At 42.2% G+C, this 24517-nt stretch overlaps 1 protein-coding gene across 1 annotated transcript in view; it reads left to right on the top strand.

The window, feature by feature from the left end:
• LOC100648290 (fringe glycosyltransferase) overlaps nt 1-24517 on the top strand; it is a 121418-nt gene that overhangs the window by 89281 nt on the left and 7620 nt on the right. Inside the window, exons 6-7 of the mRNA XM_012313812.3 lie at nt 4383-4468; nt 22485-22650. Of these exons, the coding sequence (XP_012169202.1) occupies nt 4383-4468; nt 22485-22650 (252 nt within the window). The remainder of the gene's footprint in view (nt 1-4382; nt 4469-22484; nt 22651-24517) is intronic.

Raw genomic sequence — 24517 nt, forward strand, 5'->3', positions numbered from 1 at the left:
GCTGGAATTCCATTTGTACGAACTTGTCAGGGGGCACTAGTACTTTCTCAGAAGCTAAATTTAAAGAGTCACAATACAGAAGTCACAAATTTATTTATCGTAAGGCAAATTAAAAAATGTCGTGTTTCTAATTGCCAATCTTCCATAGATTTTGGTTTATAAGGTTCATCAGCGTATGGGGTTGATTCAGGCTTCTGGACAGCTCAGATTACGTTAATTCCCGTGAAGTGAAATTTCATTTATTCTATGAACTTGTTGGACAAGTAATATAATTTATATACTTTTTGAAATGCACGTTCAAATGCGTAAGTGGTGGATCCAACGAGCGAAAGTTCGTTGAATCCGGCGTTTACCGGAACTTTCTGCCTCGAACAAACGGAATTTTAGCGAGAGCTAATTATCGTAAAGGATAAAATTATCGTTGAATTGTATCAGCGAGTATCGCTGAGTGGCGGTCGTTTCCTTCATTAACTCGAGGCGGAATCGATGGATCTCGAAATTTATGCGACGAGTGAGGGAACACGACACTGTATGAAGAAAACCATTACTGAAACCGTCAAGGCGATAGCTCCATCCTGTATGCTAATAACATCATCCATCTTCGAGTAACGCATAACAGTTTATACGCGGTCGGCGTAAAAGCTGGCTTTAATTAGCCAACTTCCAATCACCTTGCGTCGTGTCGCGTAGTTCGATCAGCTCGCGAGCAAAAACTGGCCCGAATGACAGACACGAACGCGGCCAGTGATTAACCTCGAACGAGATAATGGAAATCGACCGAATGAATCGGTTCTTCGGAAATTAACGACCGTGTTCCACTTTCCAATCGAAGAAACGTTCCCTGCATTTTCATATTTATTAACCTTTGCATTAATATTTATTCCAGTAAACTATCCTGCATTTCGACCCTTTCACTCTCGAGATCGTACGCCGTGAAATGTAAATCGGCGACATCTGTAATTATCACGGCGAGCCGAGGATAATCCATAAATTTGAAGTGAAAATTTACATTGCGACGTGTAACGAAGAAAAAGCGACGCAACTTTTAAATGGGAAGGCCACTTATGAGCCACCGTGTGTATAAATATTGTATCGTTGTATTAGTTCCTTGTTGCTAAAGTATCGAAACGTCGAAATAGCGGGAAGGCACGCGAGAATTGGTTCGATGACGAAATCAGCGCGTACCGACCGCAGCGGGAAGCTCGAAGATACGGCGAACGTTGGAGGGTCGAAGAAAATTCGACAACTTGTACGCTCGAACGTAACTGAAGCTTAACCTAAAGCTAACCTCCGGTACAAGCACGTTAAATAAGAGAAAACGAAGAGAAGAATGGTCCGTGTTATCTTCGGTGCTGCGCGTTCGGTGGCGACTTGACCCCGGGATTCCACGCGAGTCTTCACGGGTTCTCGTGACTTCTTTCTCCTCCTGTTATTCAAATGGGATCCCGAAGGGAAGAAAGAAAGGGCAGATCGCGGAGGGAAGGATGTTATCGGGTCTGTCCAATCGCCGGTGTATATCTAATGGGTCCGTGAAGTGCCATCCGTTTCCTTCGCCTTGTCATACGATGGCTGTTGGCACAGCCGATTCACCTGACCACCGAACCGATCCGATGCTTTATTCGCGCCGCCGTTATCCGACCAACGGGCAATTAACATTTACCACGGGCTTACGTTCGATCGACGTCCCTTGGGGCATTTGCGAAAATTATGTCGCAGATTATAACCGTTCCGCCATATTAAACTGAGCTTTTGCAGTCTCTCGAGGTTTGTTAACCCGCTGGAGCACGGTCTTTTGAGATCTAATTGGATATCGCTGGAAATTGCCGAACGACCGATTTTCTCTTTACTTTTTTATTTAGACGATGTTTATATCGGATTTGCGGGATTTTCGAGAAGCTTCAACTTTTACAAAAACCTCGTACGAGTCGATACGACGTCGCGTCGATTCTTCGCGTTAGGTTTTAGATAGAAATTTCGTAGCAGCTGTTCCACGTTCGCGTGGAATTTCGTCGATTCTTCGCGCGAGATCGCGAACGGAAATACAGACATTTTACGCGGGCTTCTTGCTGTTTAAAAATCTACGATTCGACTTTTAGCGAAAACCTATAACGTCGTACCCTTAATTCCAAATAATCCGCAGAAAAATCTTTGGAATCTTTTGGAAAACCTACGAATCTTCGCAATTTCGTTCGCGATTTCCTTCGAGAGGAAGCGCCTTGAGAAGAATCGAAGTACTTGGAATTATTAGATTCAAATTCTATTCAAAGTCTATTCGAATTATTACGAGTCCTCTGTTCTAGTTCGTCGCTCGACGAACGACCGTTGTAGCTTTTAGCGAACAATTTTCATCGGATTGTTTCTGCCGGCGAATATTCATGGCTCTAGCCGGGCGACCCGCGCACTAAACGATGTACGGGAGTATTGTCGAGTTTTTTGAGCACCGGGAGACCGGTTTCATTGGTAGGTACGCACGTGCAGCATGCCTCGGTTCACGGTTGTTCGTCATGTACCACGCCTAGCCTATGAGGAAAGGAGCACGAGTTCTAGACCGGCGGCGAGATAGTATCGCTGGCATGGATAGAGAGTCCAGGACTCCTAGGAGTCTGGCTTTAATGGCCTGCGGCTATGATCGCGAGGAGATCGCCTCGACACGCTCGATTTCCTCGCGAGAAATCGCGAGTACGTTCTTAAGCAATCCGAAAAAAAACGTCCTGTCTATTTTTCACTTTGCCATATGTCGATAGGAATTCGAAGAAATAAATTCGAAGAAAAATGTTATATAATATTTGCGAAATTTCTTTCTGCTTTTCGAGTAAAACTTTAGATACATATATGGCAGATTTTTTTCGAGATTTAATTAAAATTTATCGCGGCTGTTATTTCCAACGATGGAAACGTACGTGTTTAGAAACTAAATTGATCAACTTCTATTGTTATTCCAACTTTGTTATCTAGTCGCGCGAAAAAAGAAAGGAATAAAGAATAAAAAGAAAGGCGCGATTTACATTCGTAAATTTACCTGCTTGGTATCAGATTTTTCGAACTTGATTTAAATTTCTATAGCATCGAGCTATAGCATCGAGTTCAGCAGCCAGATCGATCCACTCAGGTTCGTAAAGTTTTCAATTTTACCATCTAATTACGCGGATAACGTCTAACTTTTGAAACAAACAAGCGATTTGTATTCATCAGTTTATTTGTCGCAAGCGGCTGACACGAATAATCGTGAGTTTCAAAGCAAATATTTGAGAAGTTTGCAACGCCATCGCGTTCCTTCACGTTCTAATTTATCGACTCTAAGAATATGGCTCGTACATGGAAGGGAAGTCGATCAACTCCGCTTAGTTTCCCAAAAATTAAATATCCATTAAATATATACGAAATGTGCGTTCTATTAATTTTTACGATTTATCGCCACAGAGATAGAAATTGGAGCGCCTTTGGTGCGCAGAATAGTCGAAGTCTATTCGACACATGGCCAGAGCATACGCGAGGTTTTCTTGCGACGATTTTCCAGGTCGTTGGGAGGTGCCCGATCGAAAACACCTTTCTCCGCTTCCCTTGCCTCTTCCTTTTCGTCCCGCTCTACCGTTGACAATTTCGCAAACTTCGATCGAACCGATTCTTCTTTTTTTCTTTCACCTTCGCGAAGCTGCGCCCTTCTATCGTCTCGAGAGGAAGATTTTTCCCATTACGAAAACGAATATTCACCAAAGCAGACGACTTGCTGTTTTCATGTCCGTATCGAGAAATTGATAATTAGGCTGTGGATACGCGATCAAAAAGAAGCGACATTGAAATTTGCCTTACCTGCTAAGCTAATTAATAATTTATTTATTTTTATCTTATACATTTCCTGCATTTTTGCGTCTTCGAATTTCCCCTAAATACATAAAAATTCTATTTACGATCAAGAATTCTAAAATATGAACAGTAGAAAATGTTTAAAAATTTTGACTCACCGAGCAACGTTGAAATTCATCGTTTAAAAATTTATCTTATCGATAATTCCTATAGAAGAAATGTACAAGATAATCGGATGCTTCGATCGTACCTGTCACCTCACCTCAACCTTTTGTCCACGCGAGAAAAAGAAACGAAATTTATTTCTTGATCGTACGTCAATCAATTCCAATCAAAGATCTCGGGTCCTAACCGTTAGCGTATAGCTTGACCATAATTTGTCCGAAAGCAGGAACGCGTATCTATACGTCGAGGTGTAATCGATCGTGGCCCCAATCCGATAAGTCATCCACGATTATCGGTCGGTGGCAACGATCGATCGGCTGTCTCGCGGATGATCGATCACGATCTTGAATTTTTAAGCATTAGTATCTTTTCCATAATCAACTAACGTGGATGGTGTGGGTTTTCTGTTCCAGCAAAAGGTGAAATTCTGGTTCGCTACGGGCGGTGCCGGATTTTGCATCAGCAGGGCACTCGCGATGAAAATGACTCCGGTTGCTGGGTAAGTTTCTACAGTTTTACCTAGAAATATACTTCGTTAAAAATATTCTCCAATGTTCCGTTTGTTGCTTCGAATCGATGTCACTTGCGAATTCCTCGAATATGTTTTACTTGTCGATAATCCATCGTCGATTCACGTCGCGTTATCGAAAAGAGAAAAAAGAAATTCGGGAGACTCAGGATTCCTATTTTGGTACGAGAGAGTGTTATTTCTGCCGACTTTTCGAATTCTTAAAACTCGCACGACCTTCGATTCTGTCGCGTTTCCCTTTAAGTTTATGTTCTCGAAGCATTCATAACGCGCCTTTACTTTTTCTCGCCGTTCCGCAAACTGCCGTTTAATTTCGCAATGATTTCGCGACTTGTACTCTTTGTAATTGCTACATCGTAATTACTGTTGGTCAAAGTTACGTGACAGCAATTGCGAAAGCGTTGAAAAAAGTGCGCAGAGGAATACACGCTGTGAGAATTAACGACGAGACGGCAGGAAAAATTCAAAATCCGCTATCTATCGCCATCGCGATGATACACTATGTACGCTGTCGGCCATAAATATTAGCGCACCTACTCGTTTTAATCATTGCAAAACTCCGACGAATTTTACTTTATTTGGTATTCCATGTTACGAGAGACGCGCGAGATACCGACGAATTTACAGATTAACGACGAAATAACGAAAAAGCAGAAGCAGTGGAAGTACAGCAATTTCCATTATAATTTCTATCATTGTTCGATTTAGGTTAACGTCACGACGTGTCTAAATATTTATTGCCGGCGATGTATCTGCGTATCAGTTTATTTTATTTCATCGATTCTTTCCAACGAGATATTTCTTTCTTTCGCCAATCGCAGACAAGACAGCAGCTCGTTGTCTCGCGAAGTAGAGAGGAATCGAAGGCAAACAACGGGGCAGTGTTAGCCGCCGGTAAATAATGATTGACGAGGGTCCGCGACATAAACGTCGTCAGAGTTGAGCTCGAATTGCTTCTCGAGACGAACTTATTGATAATAACGCGGATAGCCGCGCGACGTCGCGATCAACCATCCTGATTGCTCGTCGTTGCCCGCTTAAGTGGAATGACTCGTAGCGGTTTCGAGACTCTGTAGTTTGACAGATCGAATCGTTTCAGAAATCACGGATAATCGATGCGTTTCGCCCGTCATTTTCCTCCGTGTCAGATTTCTTTCACGCGCGCGCCAGAGTACTTTTCGCTCGTTTCGACCGACGAACACGTTTCATCGTACGATGACGAAGGAATGGAAAAGAGGAAGTTTCGATGGTGAAAAAATTTCTTTCGTCGATTTGCAGTTGACGGAACTTGGCGCGTGCTGAAGGAGGAGTTGGCGATTTATTGATCGGATACGTGTCGCGATGGCACGATTAAGGTAGTCTGGGACAACCACGGACTATGGCAGCTTTGTTCACAGCGATGTGTCATTGATTGCTTCTCTAGTTACTCGATTACATTCTCAAAACGTTTGTTCTTCGCGTATGTTCTATTCGTTGCGTGTAACACCAGTCTACTCGTTTATATCGTACACGTGCTAGCACTTTCGATTATTCGTTTATACTTCGAATTTGCTTACTCGCGAGTTTCTTTACATTCTCCATCGATTCTTTGAATTCTTCATTCGCTCGTATAGCTTTCAATTCGTTAATTGCATTAAAAATACAAAAAGATATAGCGTCAGAACTACGAACAAACATATTCGTAGCGAACATCGAGAAATATATATTTGTATTAATATGAAGAAGCGATTTCGCTAAAACAAAAGTCGTACATCTTTGAACGTTCAGTGCGAGAAAAATTGTACATTAAGGGGTTAAAAAACCTACCCAGTGTCCATTAACGGCCAAACAATCAAGCACACGTCAATCGACAAACCGGAACGCCAAAGAAACGCAATCTCTGCAGACCTCGCGTGGCGTTTTTTCCAGCGTTTCTATAGATGATATTCCCCCGGTTCCAATATCCTCCTCCCACAGAAGAACGGACGAAGAAGAGACATTCGGATAGACGGACACGCAGGTAGGAGGAAGAAAATCGAAGCGGCAGACGAATGAAACTGGCAAAAAGCCCGGCACCTGGGAGGGCTTTCGAATCGCTGCGATCTTCCCTGGCCGCGTTTCCCTCTTCTTGTCCACGTAGCATACACGGTCCTGGCATTATCCTGCCTCCTGTACACTGGTTCCCTTCGTGTTGCAACACGTCCGCACAGAAGGCGGAGTAGAGAAGCGGAGGAGGAGGAGGAGGAGAGAGAACGGTGCAAGTGCATCGAACCGCTTTCTCATTCAGGGACGTTGCCACTGTTCTCTGCCTCTCTTTTCTTCTCTCCCTTTCTCTCTCATTTTCTCTTTTCTTTCTTATTTCATTGCCGGTTGTCTCAGTCACCGATTGAAGACCCTTCGATGTACCAATTCTCCGTTCTTTTCCATCTCTTTTTCACAACGTTGCGATGTTTCGTTGCACGCGTCCAACGAGAAGGTCCGGATCGCCGATAGTCGAATCTCCCTCGGTTCACATCGCATCTCCGTTTTTCATGGAAATGGGAGACTTCGTGTTTCGCGTTTACCAAGATCGGGATTGTTCTTCTTCTTTTCTCTTACTCGTCGGTATGGATGGACAGAGAATTTCATTTCTCGGCACCGGCATAACTCTCGTTGTCCTAATTTCCTTTTTTCCTTCCTATCAACGAGAGAATGAGATTGTTCGCTTCTGCGAGGGAAGGGGCGAAATGCCTTTTAGAGCCGACGTCGTTCTATTCTTCTTCTCTTTTCTTTCGAGAAAGGGATATGATATTTTGTAGAGCCTTCGCCACGCTAATTTTATTGTCTCCTTGTCAAAGAAGTCACGAACATGCCTCTCTCTGAACAGAGTTGGAAGTTTCGAAAATCTTCTCCCGCTGATTCGCTAGGAAACGATAAAGAGAGGAGATATGCGTTTTAAAGAGGTTCAATTGGTCGAAAAACGTTGGAAATCGCTAGACGCATTGTACCGGGTTAAAGCTGACTCGGTACGTAGCAAGAAACTAACACGCCTCGAAGGTATTTTCAAGCGTATAACCGACTGTTATTTACGACGTTCGGTAGTCGTAACGGTGCATCGAGCCTCCTAACTGTCGATAATTTTCCATTAACGTCCGTGCCATCCTCGTTTCGTTAATAGCCGAACAAATCAGCTTTACGGGTTCTTCGAACAACCACCATCGCGGCTACTTCCTTCGCGCGTTTCTTCCCTCCAACAATGTCACCGCGAAAACTATTCTCTTCTATTCTACTGTCACGTTGCTTAAAAACCAGCCATTCTAATTAATTTTCTTTCAAGTATCGTGCATCGAATTGCATCGTTAATCGCATCGAATGTCATTGAACGCAAGCATTCTTCTTTTCTTCGGGATTACAGGGTTCTCCAGATGACAGGCAATTAACCTTCCCGTCTCATTTTCTATTAAAGTTACTGTTCGTTTCATAAGACGCGTCTCCGTGTTCTGTGTTTCTCGGAAATCAGAAAGATTTCGATATAGTTGTATCACGATGGTTATCCATTTTCACAGTATATTATCATTATCGAGCTATTATCATTTCATGCAAAGTAACGGCGAAGTCCTTGGACGTTCTGGCTCTTAGCATTAACCGCGAAAAAACTCGCTGCGCCGACATTATCGTTAATGCGCCGACGAAACGATCGAAAGCGTTAAAGTAACTGCACGAATAACGAAAGAATATAATCTCGATAATCAGTCGTGACAATAATTGGTCCCGAGGACATAATTATTAAAATTACGCTTGCGAGCGTTTCAAACTTGCTCTCTGAAATCTCCATCATGAGCATCGCAGAGGATCAGAGTTACCAGCGTTGCCGTGGATTTTTAAGCAAACTCGTGTTATTTCAGAATGTAATTAAAAATGTAGAACGTCGGTAGAAAATTGTTTTACCTACCAAACGTCGTAGAAAGCACTATACTTTGGACATTTTACTTGCGCAAATTTCCTGTGCAAATTAAAATCGAGTCTGATGACGATCGGCAAAATTTCATTCGATTCGATTTGATTCTTCTAAACTCTCGCAAAGTCTCGAAATTATTATTAATACGAAAAGAAAGAAACGAAGAAACAGGAAGAAGAACGGAAGAATGAAATTTACGAGTGGTTCGGTTTGAATTCTGTTGATCGAAAGAAGATCGATCGATTCTGCGAAGATGTCGCGATAAAGAAGGAATCTCGGTGATTTTTCCCTTTTATTGGCCGTCCATCCGAGTCGTCCACTGGTTCAGCTGGATCTCGCGGAGATGGGTCTTAATTAACGACGAACGTGCGTTCACAATGGGCCTGCACAAGCTGATTGCCACCCACGTGCACGCACGCACCCGCGGCAACTCGATTCTGTGTTTCGTATTCGTTCTGCTACCGCTTCTTGCCAATGTCGGCTTATTTTCGTCAAGATGCAACTTAATTAAGAAATCCTCGTGATATTGTAACCTTTCATTCTCGTAATATCAAAATGTTTCATATATTTGGTTGTCCGGAAAGTGTCTTTCTTTCGCAAACGTGTTCTTTACAACAGCGCATCTTCATACAAACGTGAAACCAAGTGTGTGAAATGTCACGGTGTTTATCTCAACAGAACAAAATGGATTGTACGTAATTCGACAAGTAATATAAACCAAAAAACATTGCGCATAAAACGAAAGAAACTTTTTGGACAACTCAATATATATAGGTATTTTCGCCAGAATTAACGTTGATTTTTATTTAGATAGACACGTAATTGTTTAGATACATCTACTTTGACTTTAATAATATCATCCGATATTATTAAACCTTATACTTGAATCTAATTAATTAGCACGCAAACGATACGATACAGGCAGCGATCTCGCGAATATCTTTTGTAGCGCTGTATTTTTCCATATTACGTGCGAGCATTCGCACTTTGCGTATCGCTGTTGCGATTGGTGTTGAACGTTTCACGTCGGTGAAGCTGAGAAATACTCGTTAATTTCGACGAATATGAATTAAATTGGTTGACAAACGATTTAGATTTACAGTCGGGTTATAACAAGATTATAACAAGGTATAATAAATATCGTTGTTACGATCGACATCAAAGATTTCACGTTAACGAGTAAAGGAATAGTCGCGAACGACGATTAAAGCCGATAGTACGAACTGGATTGGTTGATAATCGATTTCAATTTACAACGCTTACGACTCCGTAAAGGAATAAAAACTTCGTGTGCTTTTTAATTTTCACTTTCTTGCAACATTTACGTGGCATTCCTCCGAATCATGGCGTGTAATCAACGCAGGCGTACCTTTAGTGATTTCGACAGTTTCCTCGTGATACCGATTAAAACACGTCTTTCGGGTTTCTTTTGCATCTCTGCAGGTTGAACAGGTTTATTTGTCGAGAGACGCGATTAATCATGCTCGGCACTCGCGTTTCTAGCGCTCGAACTGGTCTTTTTCGGTGAAAGTGAGTTCGAGGGGAAGAGAGAGATTAATAAAACAGGAACCTGTGCTTTTGGAAACGTCCAGTTACATTTTGTCTGGGGTTAATAAACCAAGTTCTTCGATAGAGTTTCCTTGTCGTAGTTGATTAACAGGTCTGCTAAATTGTAATTCGATTTGTTTTCATTCAAAGAGGGAAAACGATAAAATCTTCGTAGATAGAATCGACCCTTTTGCGCTCTATCGATTTTGTTCCAGCGACGATGTTACTTTTTATATTTTTTATATCGATGCAAGGAAGGGAAGGAGGCTACCGCAGAAAATAAATTTGCAAATATTTCGAGTGTTTTCTTTTCCCAAACAAAATCCTTGATTTCGAAACGTTGTTGTCTTTCTACAAACGTACAAAATACGGAATATGTAACAAAGTAAAAGAACCATTAAATCGTACGGAATACTAAAAGAAACTGGAAAATATAATTATCCGAGTAACTCCAATGCCGGAGTTGCCGATAGAGCGTAATAATTTTTAAACCGAAGACAAACTACCGACTCTCTAGGCTTTTTGGAGCACGTCCAATTTATTGAGACAAGTAACGGTAGCCACTTACTGTTAAACTATTTACTGTATGGAAAGTGTCTTGCAAACTATCACTGTGTAGGAATTGGTAGAGTTGAACTACAGGTTCAGCCGGTTAACAGCGAATGGTTTGGGAAAGCCTACTCGACTAGAAAAATTGAACGAAACGAATTTACTCGACCGAATAGTTTTACCGAACCGTTGGACAAAATTTTACTGCCCACGCGCGATAAGTTGCTAAATATAGGTTGTCCGCAAAGTGTTTTTCTTTCGCAAACGTGTTTTTTACAACAGCGCACCTTCGTACAAACGCGAAACCAGTCTGTGAAATGTCGCGGTGTTTATGTCAACAGAATAAAATGGATCGTACGTAATTCGACGAAATAATATAAAACAAAACGCGTTGTGCGTCTATTATTTCCTCATAAAACTAAAGAGACCTTTCGGACAACCTAATAACTCGACGTTCGATTTAAATGGACTCTTAACCCTTAGAGTACTGAATACTCGCGGCCTATGCGGTCGCGCTTACGATCGCTGTGGACGAAATACTTTTTCGTTAGACTGAACTCTGTTGATTGACTATTCAAAGCTCAAATCGTAATAAGTTATAGTGATTATTTGGAAGGGGTTACATGACTCAAGAGCGTTATTTTTTAGTATTACTTATTTATTATAAACGTTGAAATTTACAATAAACTAGAATTTGGGTAATAAACTAGAAAACTAAATTTAGTAAATATAACACGAGTTAATAATTCAGTTGCGTGTGAAACATTTCAAAACAATTATCGATACATAACCCGACATCGCATCTTCTGCATTCTCTCATTTTTCACACAAACAACACATTTTCTTCTTGATAATTAGATTGGGGTTACTGTCCGCGAAACAGGTAGACAACTGTTATAACGAGGCATTATTGGCATTTGTTTACTGCCTTTACTAAGGAATGCATTTATATTTATGTCGCACAAACGTAATAGTATTACTTCTACGTAGGTGTTCGGAAAAATTGACAAACGCATATATGCGTCCTTAGTCCACACCGATAGCTTTCGCCAGACGCATATACGCGCCCATAGCACTCTCACGGTTAAAAAACACAGACGCCTAAAGTAACGATATACCGAGTAGCGACAAATATCGATAGATCCATAATGTTTCTCCGAACGAAATGAAACCCCTGGACCGATGCCACCCTCGAAAATTGAGTTTCTGTCTAGCAGCGAAGGGGTCGGAATACCGAGACGGATTTTGCACGATCAGAGATGGGCCGAAAATTCAGGCTGGCGAACCATCAGGTAGCCGGGTCGAGTGATCTATAGATCGGCGACGGATCCACCGGCCACGTATCCGTAGGAATGCCCAAATTGGTTTGGTCGGCCGCGGGTTTATAGACGTTGCAGGCCGCGATCACGCGGTGGAATCCAATTAGGCGAGCAATAATGGAATCAAAGAGATCCTTTGGACGCTTCCTTCGCTTCCTTCCCTGTCCACCATCTTCGCCTCTCCGCCCGCGTCTTCGATACGTGGGACTTGAGAGGATCCGTTTATCTCGTTCGCCTCGTATTTGTTTTTCTATGAAAATGTCGGTCGATTAGGAGAAACGAAGCGAATGAATGATTAAAACGCTCGACGACAGTAACGGGCTCGTTGATGGCCAGGAAATACCAACGATGCCGTTTTTTACAGCGACGATAAAGCCGTCAGCTGTTTTATTAACGTGTTATATGGTTGGAATCGATTTGCATGGTGTCCAACTATGTTTGAATAATTTCTTCTCTGCTTTCTCTCGCTTATACTATACGTTTTTTCTTCGCCGCTTTTTATTGCAAGTTGGAACGACGATGATGTCTTAACCTGATTTTCTAATCTTCCGGGTCGTTGATCCTCGCAGCTACCAGAAAGCGAAGCGTGGAAATGGTCCATCGATCGAGTCGTCGCTCCCTTACGCTTCACCGTACCGACGACACATAGTTTTTGCCGTCGTATTTTTTACTTTTCCGTTTATTGTCGCGGCGAGAAAGATACGTACCAGGGGAGGAGCGATTCGGCTCGTGGAAAAGCTTGGGAGTTTTCCATCGTGGCACGCATGGGAATAACCAAGTCGTCGAAGGGAATCGAGATTTAATCTCTTCCTCGGAGACTTCTATTTTTAGAAGATATTCCATCGTGGAAAATTCATCTGTTTTCGCCGAACTATGCTTCACGTATTTTCAATTAATAAAAGAATATGATCGGAGCTCGCGTGTAATATAGGCTGTTTCGGAATTATGATACAATCGGTAAAAAGGTAATTTCTCACGGTAAAAGTATCTTACGTCTTACGGTTGTACCACGATTTCAGAAATATATATAAAATATATAATATACATATAGTAACCTTGTATTACGTAAATCTTCCAATTGAAAAACTCAAGATTTTGGATTCCGATCGTAACTTCCCTGTTGTTTCAAAAGCGAAGAAAATTTCTATCATAGAGCGATCGTGATCCGTTTAACCGCGACATAGTCAAGTGAATGCGTATTCGGAGAAGATTCAAAGCCGATTTTTTCGAAAACAAAGCCTCGAATGAACAAAATTTGTTCCATATTTTCGACTTATTTTCACCTGCTGCAGATTGTACCACGAACACTGGGACACTCTGTAGAATGTTACCTGTATAATAATAGTACCATTCGTACAATCAAAGTTTTCTTGTTATCGGTGCAAAGCGTACAAGAACTGAAACCAAAAAGAAAAAGTTCCTTCAAATCAAATCGACGTTGAAATGGTCGGGAGAGACGGTAGAGACGTTTATACTGGGCGCATCGCGGAATATACGTCTCAATCGAATCGATCGTAAGCGACGTTGGGGCGTCCATGGAACGATCGATAACGATCCATCGCGTCTCTTTCTTCGGGATCGAGAAGCGATCAGGCCTAAGGCGGTTGTTCGATCGGCGATCGGAAACGATTCGAAGCGGCCCGAACGAATGAAGTGGCGATACGTGCGCGACGTGGCCGATAGTTTCATCCGGTACGGTGGCTCGATCGCGGGATCGATAATCGATCTCGAGGCTCAACCGTCCCCTCCGTGGCGCCTCTTTTCCATTTCGCGTTTCTCCTTTCTCTTTTCGCTTTCGAGTCATCTTTCTTTTCGAACATTTCATGGATTAATCCCCGATTTACTTATTCGAGAATGTTAATCGCCGATCTGCTTATGCGAGAATGTCAATAAACGGCGATCAAATGGTAATACGGAGACTTGCCATGAATTATTTTTGCAAAAAGTCTTTATAGCTAATCAGGCAAAGGTTTTTCTGAATTCGCGTAAAAATCGAAAAGTGTGGAAATGCACATAGTATGCAAAAATGTATCAAATTTATAGAGCAAAGTGTTCGTTGTAATATTTGGTGGATGAAGCAAGTCTCTGCTTGTATTTCGTTTGCGATAAATTTGTATAAAAATTTGCGATGTAGGTACTAGAGACGTTCGTCAATTTTTCTTCATCTTTTGAAACACGAAAGAATCGTTGATAGTACGATTTCTGGCTTCGACTTGATATCAAAGTCGTTAAAACTCTTTTCGTTTGCTCCGATCTCGCTGCCCAGATTGGGGCGTAAAGGTTCGAAGACCGTAGCAGGTTAATTTCACTCTCACGGAGGTCCATTAAGATACTCTTATTTTAGAAACTTTCCCTTCTTTCTCAAGTTTTCTAGTTGCCTAATTAATCTAAATAAAAATCCAAGCACGTCAGAATCGAAACTTTCCAAACTGAAAAACTGAAATTACCCTCTGCGAGAATCAGCTAATCCTACAAATCTAACAATTTCACATTTTTCTCCATTTCTTATTATTTTTCAAGTAAAATTCGAACAACGTCTCTTTAGAACGCGTTACCCAATTAACCTAAATAATACCTTGTTTTACACGGATACAGATCTTCCCAAATTGGAGAATGAAAATAAAAATAAAACCAGTCATTTTGTTAATTTGTTAATTATCCACCTTTTGTCGAAACTAAAATTCGTAGTCAGTTTCCCTATTCAGAATCGATCGTTAAATTGAAAGAACGCCTCTTTAGACCACGTTTTCTAATTAACCTAAATAAAACCTTGTTTTACACGGATACCGGTCTTTTCGAATCGGAGAATCAAAATTACCATTCACTTTGTTAATCTGTAAATTACCCACCTTCCCTCGAAACCAAAATTCCAAATGAGTTTCTCCATTGAAAACCAATCGACAAATTCGAAGAACGTCCTTTGTAGACCAAGTTCGTTAATTAACCGAAATAACGCCTTGCTTCACAAACTAGGAAATTGAGATTACCATCTCGTCGTAAGTCCGTTAATTATCCACCTTTCCGCGAAATCAAAATTCGAGGTCAGTTTCCTCGTCCAAGTCAGATTGGCAATTTAAAAGGCAAACCTAAATAAAACCTTAAAAATAAGACTTGGATACAAATCTTGCCAAACTGGAGAATTAAAATTACCATTCACCTGTATCTATCAGCTCTGTAAATTACACACCTTTCCACGAAACTATAGCTGGGAGCTAGTTTCCTGCTCGTCCAAGACCGATGAGCAAATTCGAGGAAGCCTGTTTCGAGAACTCGTCATCGGAAGCGTTCCTTTTCCCTCGCGAGAAGCTCGCCCGGAATGCCACGGAGAACAGGGCGAAAAACGGACCGTGAGATAAACGGAAACTAAGGAGGAAACGAAGAAAAAAAGAAAAAACAGAAGGTAGAGAAAAAGGAATCGTCTGAAACGGTGGTGGTATCAGCGAAATCTGTCCTTGGTTATTTAGCACCGGACGAAGACGGAAAGCTTCGATTCCGCTCCCCTCTTCGGTTCCTTGCCGTGTAACCCCAAAATTTCGATTTCGTCGCGGGCCCCAGGTATTTTAACGAGGCCGATATTCCGTGTCGGCGCGCTGCCGAAAGGACACCGGACGACGGACCGACGAGACGACCGGTCGCGCAACGCGCCTGAAAAAGACGTGAAACCATTGGTCAACTACGAGAGAAACGAGGATGAAGATACTCGGAGAAAAATAAAGGGAGAGGGAAGGTCCGAGGAAAGGGTACGCGATTTCGGGACTAATCTGGCCAATTAAAAAGAGCCGAGAGATGGGCAGAGGCACGGTGGATTCTCGAATCCGGCGATGGTATTCGCTAATGAGCGCTTCTCTCTTTCTCTCTTCGCGCTAACGTTCGTTCGCCCATCTTTTTCCTTGTTAGAGCCTCTCCTCTCTGCCGTCCCCTCGATTTAGACTTTCTCCTGACCATCGACTCCTGGAAAACGTTAATTAGACGCGCTACTTTTGCGTACGCGGCCAAAGATCTCGCGGCTAATTGGACCGGGCATAGCGGAAATTTTCCATGGGACGCGCGTCGGTTGGCCGTTTCTTCAGGATGGCAGGCGAGCGTGAGAAATTTGTCGCCACTACGAGCAAACAGGGAAGAAATTGTTTACGCGGTTCGATTTTTCGGCGTTTCAAGAGAGACGCTTGTGGGAGAATATGGCGGAATAGGGGAAGCTTTTTGTCAGATGTAGGGGGAACGATAACAAACGGGGGAGCGGCGTCGCGGATCGATTTTCGCTTTGGGGATCTTAAAAGGGCTGGAACAGCCGGAACTTGGTCTTTGTAATTGTTTATGGGAATTGCAATCTTAATTGGGTGGGAATCGCGTCGCAATGGAACGTATGGTGCGTTACGTTTCTCGTTTTAGTAGTCGCCGTCTCAGTTTGTTAATATTTTTGTTTGTTTGGTGAAATTATTAACTCGCAGCTGCTTTGACGTTTCGAATATGCTGGTCGATGCAACGAGAATTTCGTGAAACAAAGGCTGTCGTGAATGAACGACGACTGAGGACACGTATCGACGACGATATTGTTTTCAGTTTCATCGTACGTTTGCGTTTAGAGGAAACGATTTACGAAAATGCGCTCATAATTTAAAGGGTTATCATCGTTTGAGAAAACGAAAACTCGAGTCTATCGCATGACGATTCCTGGAGAAGATTTAATCTAATAGTTTGGACAACGGGATAAAATTGGAAAGGATAGGATAACCGTATAATGAAACGAGTTAGGCTATCGAAGGAAGTAATCGAGGATCTCGAAAGAGGGAACTTCGTAGCAGCGTTGTTTTATCTATTCAAGCGCACCTGCGCGTCTTCCTGCTTTTCTTGCCGAGGGCCGGGCAGTCCTCGTTGCATTGCAAATGCGGATTGTTCACGACCTAGCCTAACGAGTCTCGGTGAATCGTATTCGTGAATGACGAATAATTTCATTTGATCGTAAAATTTATTCGTCTTCACCGATATTGCTGTCTATTTTTCTATTCGTGGAGCGAATATAATTAAACGAATTGTAATAACTTTTTGACAAAATACTACACAACAGGAACAAACGCGGGTCAAATGTAAGAAGCTACGAAAAGTATTTTCCAACTAGCTGATACAGCCTGTCTTTGGTTGTGATTTTATGTCATTTTTTTCAATAGTATAATCGACGATTTCGTAAGTTTCTATTGGCTCGGCGAACGTCCTGCAGTCCGTGAACCAACATCGATCGTTGCACAGCGAAGTCGCCAAACTTCTAACACGTTGCACGAAGAAAAGGAAACACATTGCTTGGGGGCGGAATCGTATTGTCCCGCTATACCGGTAGCAGCGATTCTAAATAAAACAGCGCAGAGGATCTCTGTTCCGTTGCGAATATCCGTAAACTGCGTCTGATTCATATTTCCGCCTCTGTTTCTTTTTCTCATGGATCGATGTTTCGCATACCCAAAGCTTACTCGAGGAACGCTCTTTAAAATGATAGAAGCCTGGTCAAAATTCAGCCAGTGGCTGTTGAAATTAGCCGGAAGGTACGGACGCTTGTCGGTAACTTTATTTTGTAACACGTATAGAAGATAAAGCGTTTCTTTATCAGGTTATGCATCTCATTTTCACAGTATCGAATTTTTCCTGTCCTGCGAAAATATTGGCAAATTGCATGAGATTTAACGCACTCAAAGTTCATTCGTATGTAACGCGATTAATTAGCATGTAAATGCTTCAATGAATACAATGGTGTACGAATACCTTTCGCAGTCACTGTAGTTATTATTTATGCAAGTAGATAGATAACGAATGGCCGTGGCGTGATTTTGTTATATTTGCTGCAATTTATAAACAACAGATGGCAAAGTTTGAATTCTAAATGACAAATTAACGGGATGTTCGCGAGTAAATTTATTCACCAACGAAAGTTTTACAATAACGTATTTATTCGAACAATTACCTAGATAAAAATTTATTCTACCGGCCGTGTCTTATCTTCGGCCGCCACCGCCGCCGTACCGATTTATCCTCGTTTCTCCGGAGAACCGATGGGACAAATCTACGATAGGTGGCCAAGAGGAGGCGGCGAGCCTTTGAGACATTTGTCCGTCGGTGTTCTCTCACGTTTGCGCAGCCCCCGAGAAGAGGAGGTGCCGCGCGATATACAAGCGGCCCCATCGTGTCCGCGACTACCGGTCGCCGCTCTAATTGGCACGATTTATGTCCGCCGCGGGTCGCGCGTCTTCTCGCCCTAGCTGCTCGATCAACGTCCACCCAAATTTTCGTGCTTTCCTTTTACTTTGACGAGTGGAATGTCTGTTGCCGCCAGCCATAGAGATATTCAAGGAATCGGAACTTTAAGCCGATCCAAAGGGTTCAATTCTGGACGTGCGTTGAGACGCGAAAGACGGTGAGACTGCGGAGAAGCGTACGGTATATACAGGGTGTTCGGTTACGGGTGTGAGGAAATCCGAGGGGTTGATTCTTGAAGCTGAAATAACACAAAAATCAAGAATATGAAAAGATATAAAAATTGCGTTTTTTTTTTTTTTTTTTTTTTTTTAGTTATTGACAAGTAAAAATTGTCGGTGTATGTGTAAAGATAAATGTATATATCAGAGAACGTGCTGATTAATTAACTCCGTAAAATTGGAACGCATAGAAACACGACACAAGTGCGAATGCTATTTCTTTTTTTAATTCGCTACTTACTATACACGGTGTGCCGTCTAACTTTAGTATCCGAAATATCTCGCTTGACTTCGATGGTATTGAAAAGTGTTCCAGGAACAAGTTGGACGATTTCCGGGGCTAGGTAATTTGACACGATTAGCTTTCAGCGTAGGTGAACGCCTGGAGGAGATACGACCGTCGTCGATGTTTCTTTTAACGGTATCGTATGTTTTTGAACACATCGGTCGATCCGGATGAACGTTCTCTGTAAGAAAGTAGCGACCTATTTAAGTCGAAAAATTATTAGCAGATTTGTCTTTTATACAAAAAAGGGGAAGGTCTTCGTTTAAAAAGATAACGCAACTGCAAAGATGCACGCGCACTCGTTCATCTTCTTTCTCCCTCATCTTTTCCTCGTACTTATCGTTATCGAAATTAAATTAAAAGTGTGTACACCCTGTATATAGAATTTGAGTTTATTTATGCCGTCTGCTTAAGATAAATTTTATGCACGATCTGGTTTCCCTTTCGAGATGTTGAATATTGATCATGTATCCGGATAATGTGAAATTGATAACTGTGTAAAAACTGGTACTGATCAAGTTCGACTCTTGAGAGGTTCATATACATATAGTGACGGATAAAAGAAAGTTTATAAAATAAGGAGCAGGTGTACAAAGACCATAGTTGAATAAAATGAATTTATATTTAATAAGTGCAGCGAATAAATGTAATGTGCAATACCACGGAACAAATGGCTCTTACTAACGCGATAAAGAACTTTTCGAGCAGAAGTTACTAAGACTCCTATCAATTTTAAATCTCCTTTTATCTGCCACTGTTTTTGTAAGTTCTAGAAGGCTCCTAAAGAGCCGCCGGTGTTGGAATCTTCGAGAGAACGAATCCTCATTTAACCATCGAGTCGCGAAACGAACCTGCGAATAAGGCCTGGTCATTTAGGTCTGCGTTAGGTGTTGATGGTTGAAAAGAATCTAATTATCTTTGAACCGAAGCTCGTCACATCGATTCGGCGCAAGTATTTCTTCGAAAATTCTTGCGCGTCACGTTCACGACGCTTTCAAAGGGTAGCGACACACTTCCTGCACCCTAAATTCGTCAATCGAAATTCTCGACTCGTGAATCAACCAACTCGTGCATAATACACGTACAAAAAAAAGCTGTTTGAATCAACAACTTTGGGATAGAAGTAGAGGCGCTTCGAACACGCCATGGAAAATAATTTCAAGCTTGTCGAGGCGTGTCGCGGCGTGTTAGGCTCGCGTGGCACCAGAGCAGATTCGCCACGCGTTCTCCACCAAGATCGAAGAGAGGAGAACGAAAGAGAAAGAGAGAGAGAGAGAGAGAGAGAGAACGTATTCGTCCAATTAATAGGCTGAATTATCGCGTAATCGATGGAAATTCGTTAGGGACTAGGAGATATCGGAGACGAGCGTGGCCAGTTAATAAATGCGCGGCGACTCGGTTTAATGCGGCTAACCAGTTTCCGGCGCGTCGCAGAGCGGGACGAGGACGACGACAGACCGACCAGCAGGTGCACATGCTCGCGCCGGCTAATCTACATGCCTGGAATGCCGGTAAATTAAGGAGCCGTCGTCCTCTTCCAGCGCCCCTGCATTCGACAATTAAACGGTCCCTCGTTACTTTCCCATTATCTGATTCTAATATTTCTCGCCCGGTTGAAAAGTCGCGGATCAAAACCTTTCCTCTTCGTCTTTTTTTTTTCCTCTTTATCTGGACCTTCGGCAGGATATTCAGATTACGTGTTCGAAAGTCGACGATCTCGAATCACGTTTTTCGTCGTTGATTTTGGTTTCGTTTCGGTAGGGTGGATTTAAGTCGATGAATGACGATAAACAGAATTGGGATGGATATTCGGTTTTGATATTGTTAGTATGCGGTCTTCAGCATGTTGGTTTTCAACGAACCATATGGGTAATTTCAATGCAAATATCGTTGCGCTCCTCACGACCATTTTATCATCACATTGGAATGGATTTAATTTGGAAATTATGTATGTGATCTTTTCGAGGTGTTGGTTTTACATAAATGGACACTTTCGATGCAGATATCCTTGTATTTTTTATACGTATTTTGTTATTACATTCGCTTCTCTAACGTGTTCCTCCGTGTGTTTTTCGACGTTTGAATTTCTCGCAAATTTCCTGAACATTTTAATTCTTTTATCTTCTACTTTACCCTTTTCCTCTCTCACATCTTCCATTTGCTAATTTGCGCATCGACGATTTATTCACTGCTGCCCAAACAAGTGTATACATTTACAGCTTTGAAAGAAAGTTAATAATAAAGAAAATTCTTCGACCATTGCGTTTACTTCTCAAAACTACTCTCCGCGATTAGCTAATTTGCGTATTCAAGACTCATGCGCTCCAGCTCAGGAAACGCCATGTACGCGAGACGATTGTTCCTATGTCGTGACTTCTGTGTCCGACTTGATCGCAAGAGAAAATAATTTTACCATTCTTTACAATTTTACGTAACAAAGGCAAACCTAAATTCCGCCATCTCAAATTACCTACACCCTAACAAAATCTATTACAAATTTACACTGTACCATTTTATTAACTAGATCGAAGTTTCAGATACTTTCTGCCTTTCACTGTTACCGACAGTTTGAAGCATAAGCGTAAAAGTTTATCAGTTTCTCCGTGACATTATGCGATTTTATTCGTTCACATCCTCTGCTGCAATATTTTATCCACCTTAAACAAACTGGTATTTCAAACATTCTATACTTTCCCTAATAACTGCCCTAAGACTTCCGGCGTAAAAGCGATACCGGAATTAAAAAGAGAATTCCACGACCACTTTATTTACTCCAAACTCTGTCCACTTCGAATTTCGTTTACCTGCAAAAGTTAGTCTCGTCTATCAACGATTCTTTTTGTCCGCCATGCGCTATCGATCTTCAATTCCAATGAACTTCTACCCGACCCGTAGGATGACGTTATCGCCAGAACGTAGCATAGTGCACGTTATCCGTGTCTCTAATAGCCATAAATAATAACACAGCCGCTCGCATTGGTCGCGTTTCCTGGTCACCCAGGCACACGCGTGTGCGAATACGACACGCGGAGGCGAAGAATTTATCGGCGTCGCGCTCGGTTTGCCTAGCTGCCCTCGACCGGCTCGTCCCTCTTCCGCTCTTCTTTCCTACCCTGTTTCGCATTGGCCACCCGACGCGAACCGGCCATAAACAGCGGATAATCCTAGAACGAGGTGGGCGCGGTCCACAGGGAAAGCCGCGACACGATCCGTGTGGAAAAGGATGAAAAGCATGCGCCGAGGCCATAGAACGTTCCGTAATTCACGTCACAGGCCCTGCGTCCAGGTCCAAGTGAAATGGTATTCACAGACAGTTAATTTATTTCGCGATCGTCCCGGAATTTATTTCGGTCGATGGTTCGAGATTTCTGAAATAAATCACAAACCGAGTTTATTATTCCTTGAAACGTGTCTCGGAATATTAAAGGGGCTTGTAGATCTTGAAAGGGCGTAGGTGGAATAGCGAGTTCTCGGAGGTTCGAAGTGTTCGTAGAAAGATCGATGACACCTGTATCAGAATAATTGTAACTACAAAACGACGTTTTTCTAACTGACCTTGCAATTTGCACGTATCGTTTGTTCGAAATATCGTAGATTCGACAAAAATAATTTTCACACGTTCGCGATATGAATTACGTTTACATGAATCCCGATAAAACACATATTGTTTTCTGTTGCACTAATCGTGCTTCGGTAACTTGCGCTTGTCGAAAAATTGGAAAAAGAAAAAGAAAACATAGAAAAGAGCGTAAATGGTAGTACGTGATATGTTTGATGGACGATCGAACGATATCGAGAGGAGGAATTCGCGAGGACGCGATCACGCGAGACGATTTCCTACGTTTGATCAGGTAATCGATGAGAGACATGGTGGATGCGGTTAACGGATGTTTGCGTTTACTTGCAGAGGCGGGAAGTTCATCACGGTGGGCGACAGAATTAGGTTGCCCGACGACGTGACGATGGGATACATTATCGAGTATCTGCTGAAAAAGCAGCTCACAGTCGTAGAGCAGTTCCATTCTCATCTGGAACCGATGAAGTTCCTCAACAAGGACACCTTCGGCGAGCAGGTAAGTGAAACGTTCGAATGACTGAATTTTATTCCCTAGAATTATAGAACTCTAATAAATGGAATAGATATTTGGACGCTCAGCGATGTTAATCCAAATTGCCTGCTTCCTACTGCTGTTATTTTTCAATTAAATATTTCGTTTTAAACCTGTTGATTCATTCGTGTCGCACGTACTTTACTTTATGACGTAAAGTGTTAAACAAAATAAAGTCGGTTAGAGTTTTGCAGTAATTGCAATCAGATAGTTCCGAGGATCCTAATACTTGTGGCTTGCAGTGTATTTCGGTTTCCCGACGACTCCATAATTTCATAATTTCTTCGATCGTTTCGACCTTATCATTGAAATTCTACGACGCGGTCGGGAATTCGTGTAATTTCACATTTTTCCAATTCTATTTCTTTTCTGTACTTTCTTCTTCAAACTTTCACGGTCGCAGAGCTCTATCTTTAATTTTATACGACACGGTTTGTGACAAATAAATACGCTGTTAGTCGAAACTATTATAGTTGATATTAGGTCTCTCGCGCGCAGACAGCAGAAGGCGACGAAATTATATTTCCGCAAAATTCCACGGATTTGCTTCTGTCTAACCGCGTTCAAGTCCTTAAATACTTGGTTCCGCGTTGAAAATGGTAATTCGCGGCGCGTTCGTCGAAGCGAGTACCGTTCGCGCTCAATCTCGGCTGCGTTCCACCGGCGGTGATTAATTGATCCGGTACGAGGCGGGGGATTAAAAAAAAGCCACGGCAGAGGGGCACAACGGGGGAATTAAGATCGTACGGGTCGCAGTGTGAAGTCTAATCGCGGTAATGGAATAATCCCCGCGATGAATCACCGTGGCTGCTGCTGCCGCCTCTTTCCTCGCTCGTACGCGAACAATGACCAATTGATTCGATCGTCGCGTTCTCCGTTCTTCCGGAGAACGCCGACCCCTCGAACTAACTCACGCAACCCGAGCAGGTGATCGCCTTATGTTTACGCGCGGTCGTCGCGTACACCAGGTGTTATTTGCTATTACCTGCACATTTTCCAAGTTCCCCTGCCTTCGAACGCAACGTGCCGTTTTTATTAACCGGTCTGGTGTTGACAGTCGAATATCATTTTCTTATTTCATTCAATTTGGACGAGTTCTTTTTCGATAAGTGGTAGAAACAAGTATATCTCGAGAGATATAGCTGTTTCTACCGTTTAACAAAGATACCGTGCATGTCGAATAAGGAAACGATATTCAGCTGTCAACATCAAATTGGTTCGTTAAAATGGCAAATCGTAAGGAAGATCGTTCGAATTGAACGAAATAAGAAAATGGTATTCTACCGCGAACAGACGAAACGTATCTCGAGGTATATAGCTGTTTCTATCGTTTAGGAAAGAAACCGTTTGAATGAAACAAGAAAAATGATGTTCATCCGTCAACAGCAGATCGGATCGTAAAAATCGCACGTACTGAAACTACTGCGAGATTATTGAAATTTACAACAGCCGGAGGAGAAATTCGAACAATTACAATTGAGATCAACCCATTAGGATGATAATCTAATAATTTCCATAATTTTCAACGATGAAACTCCAAAAGGACCGCAGAGGGTTAATAATATTCCGTAACACAACGAAATTAGATTACCCGTCGGCGGTATCTAAACACTCTGATAGATCGTTAACAACAAGGTATTGATCGATTCGTGGGTTAATTATAGATTCATGGATTAATTCCGGCGAAACGCAGACCGATCGGTTTCGATTAAAGCGAACGAGGGGCCAAAGTGTACGAGAACGTTGGAAACGCGCGTGCTCCGATTTCGACGAATCCGAAGATTCTTGAAAAGCTGACGAAGTAGAAAACGAATATACATGAAAATTTCCA

This window comes from Bombus terrestris, chromosome 11 (genome assembly GCF_910591885.1).
Source record: "Bombus terrestris chromosome 11, iyBomTerr1.2, whole genome shotgun sequence".
Classification (NCBI taxonomy): Eukaryota; Metazoa; Arthropoda; class Insecta; order Hymenoptera; family Apidae; genus Bombus; species Bombus terrestris.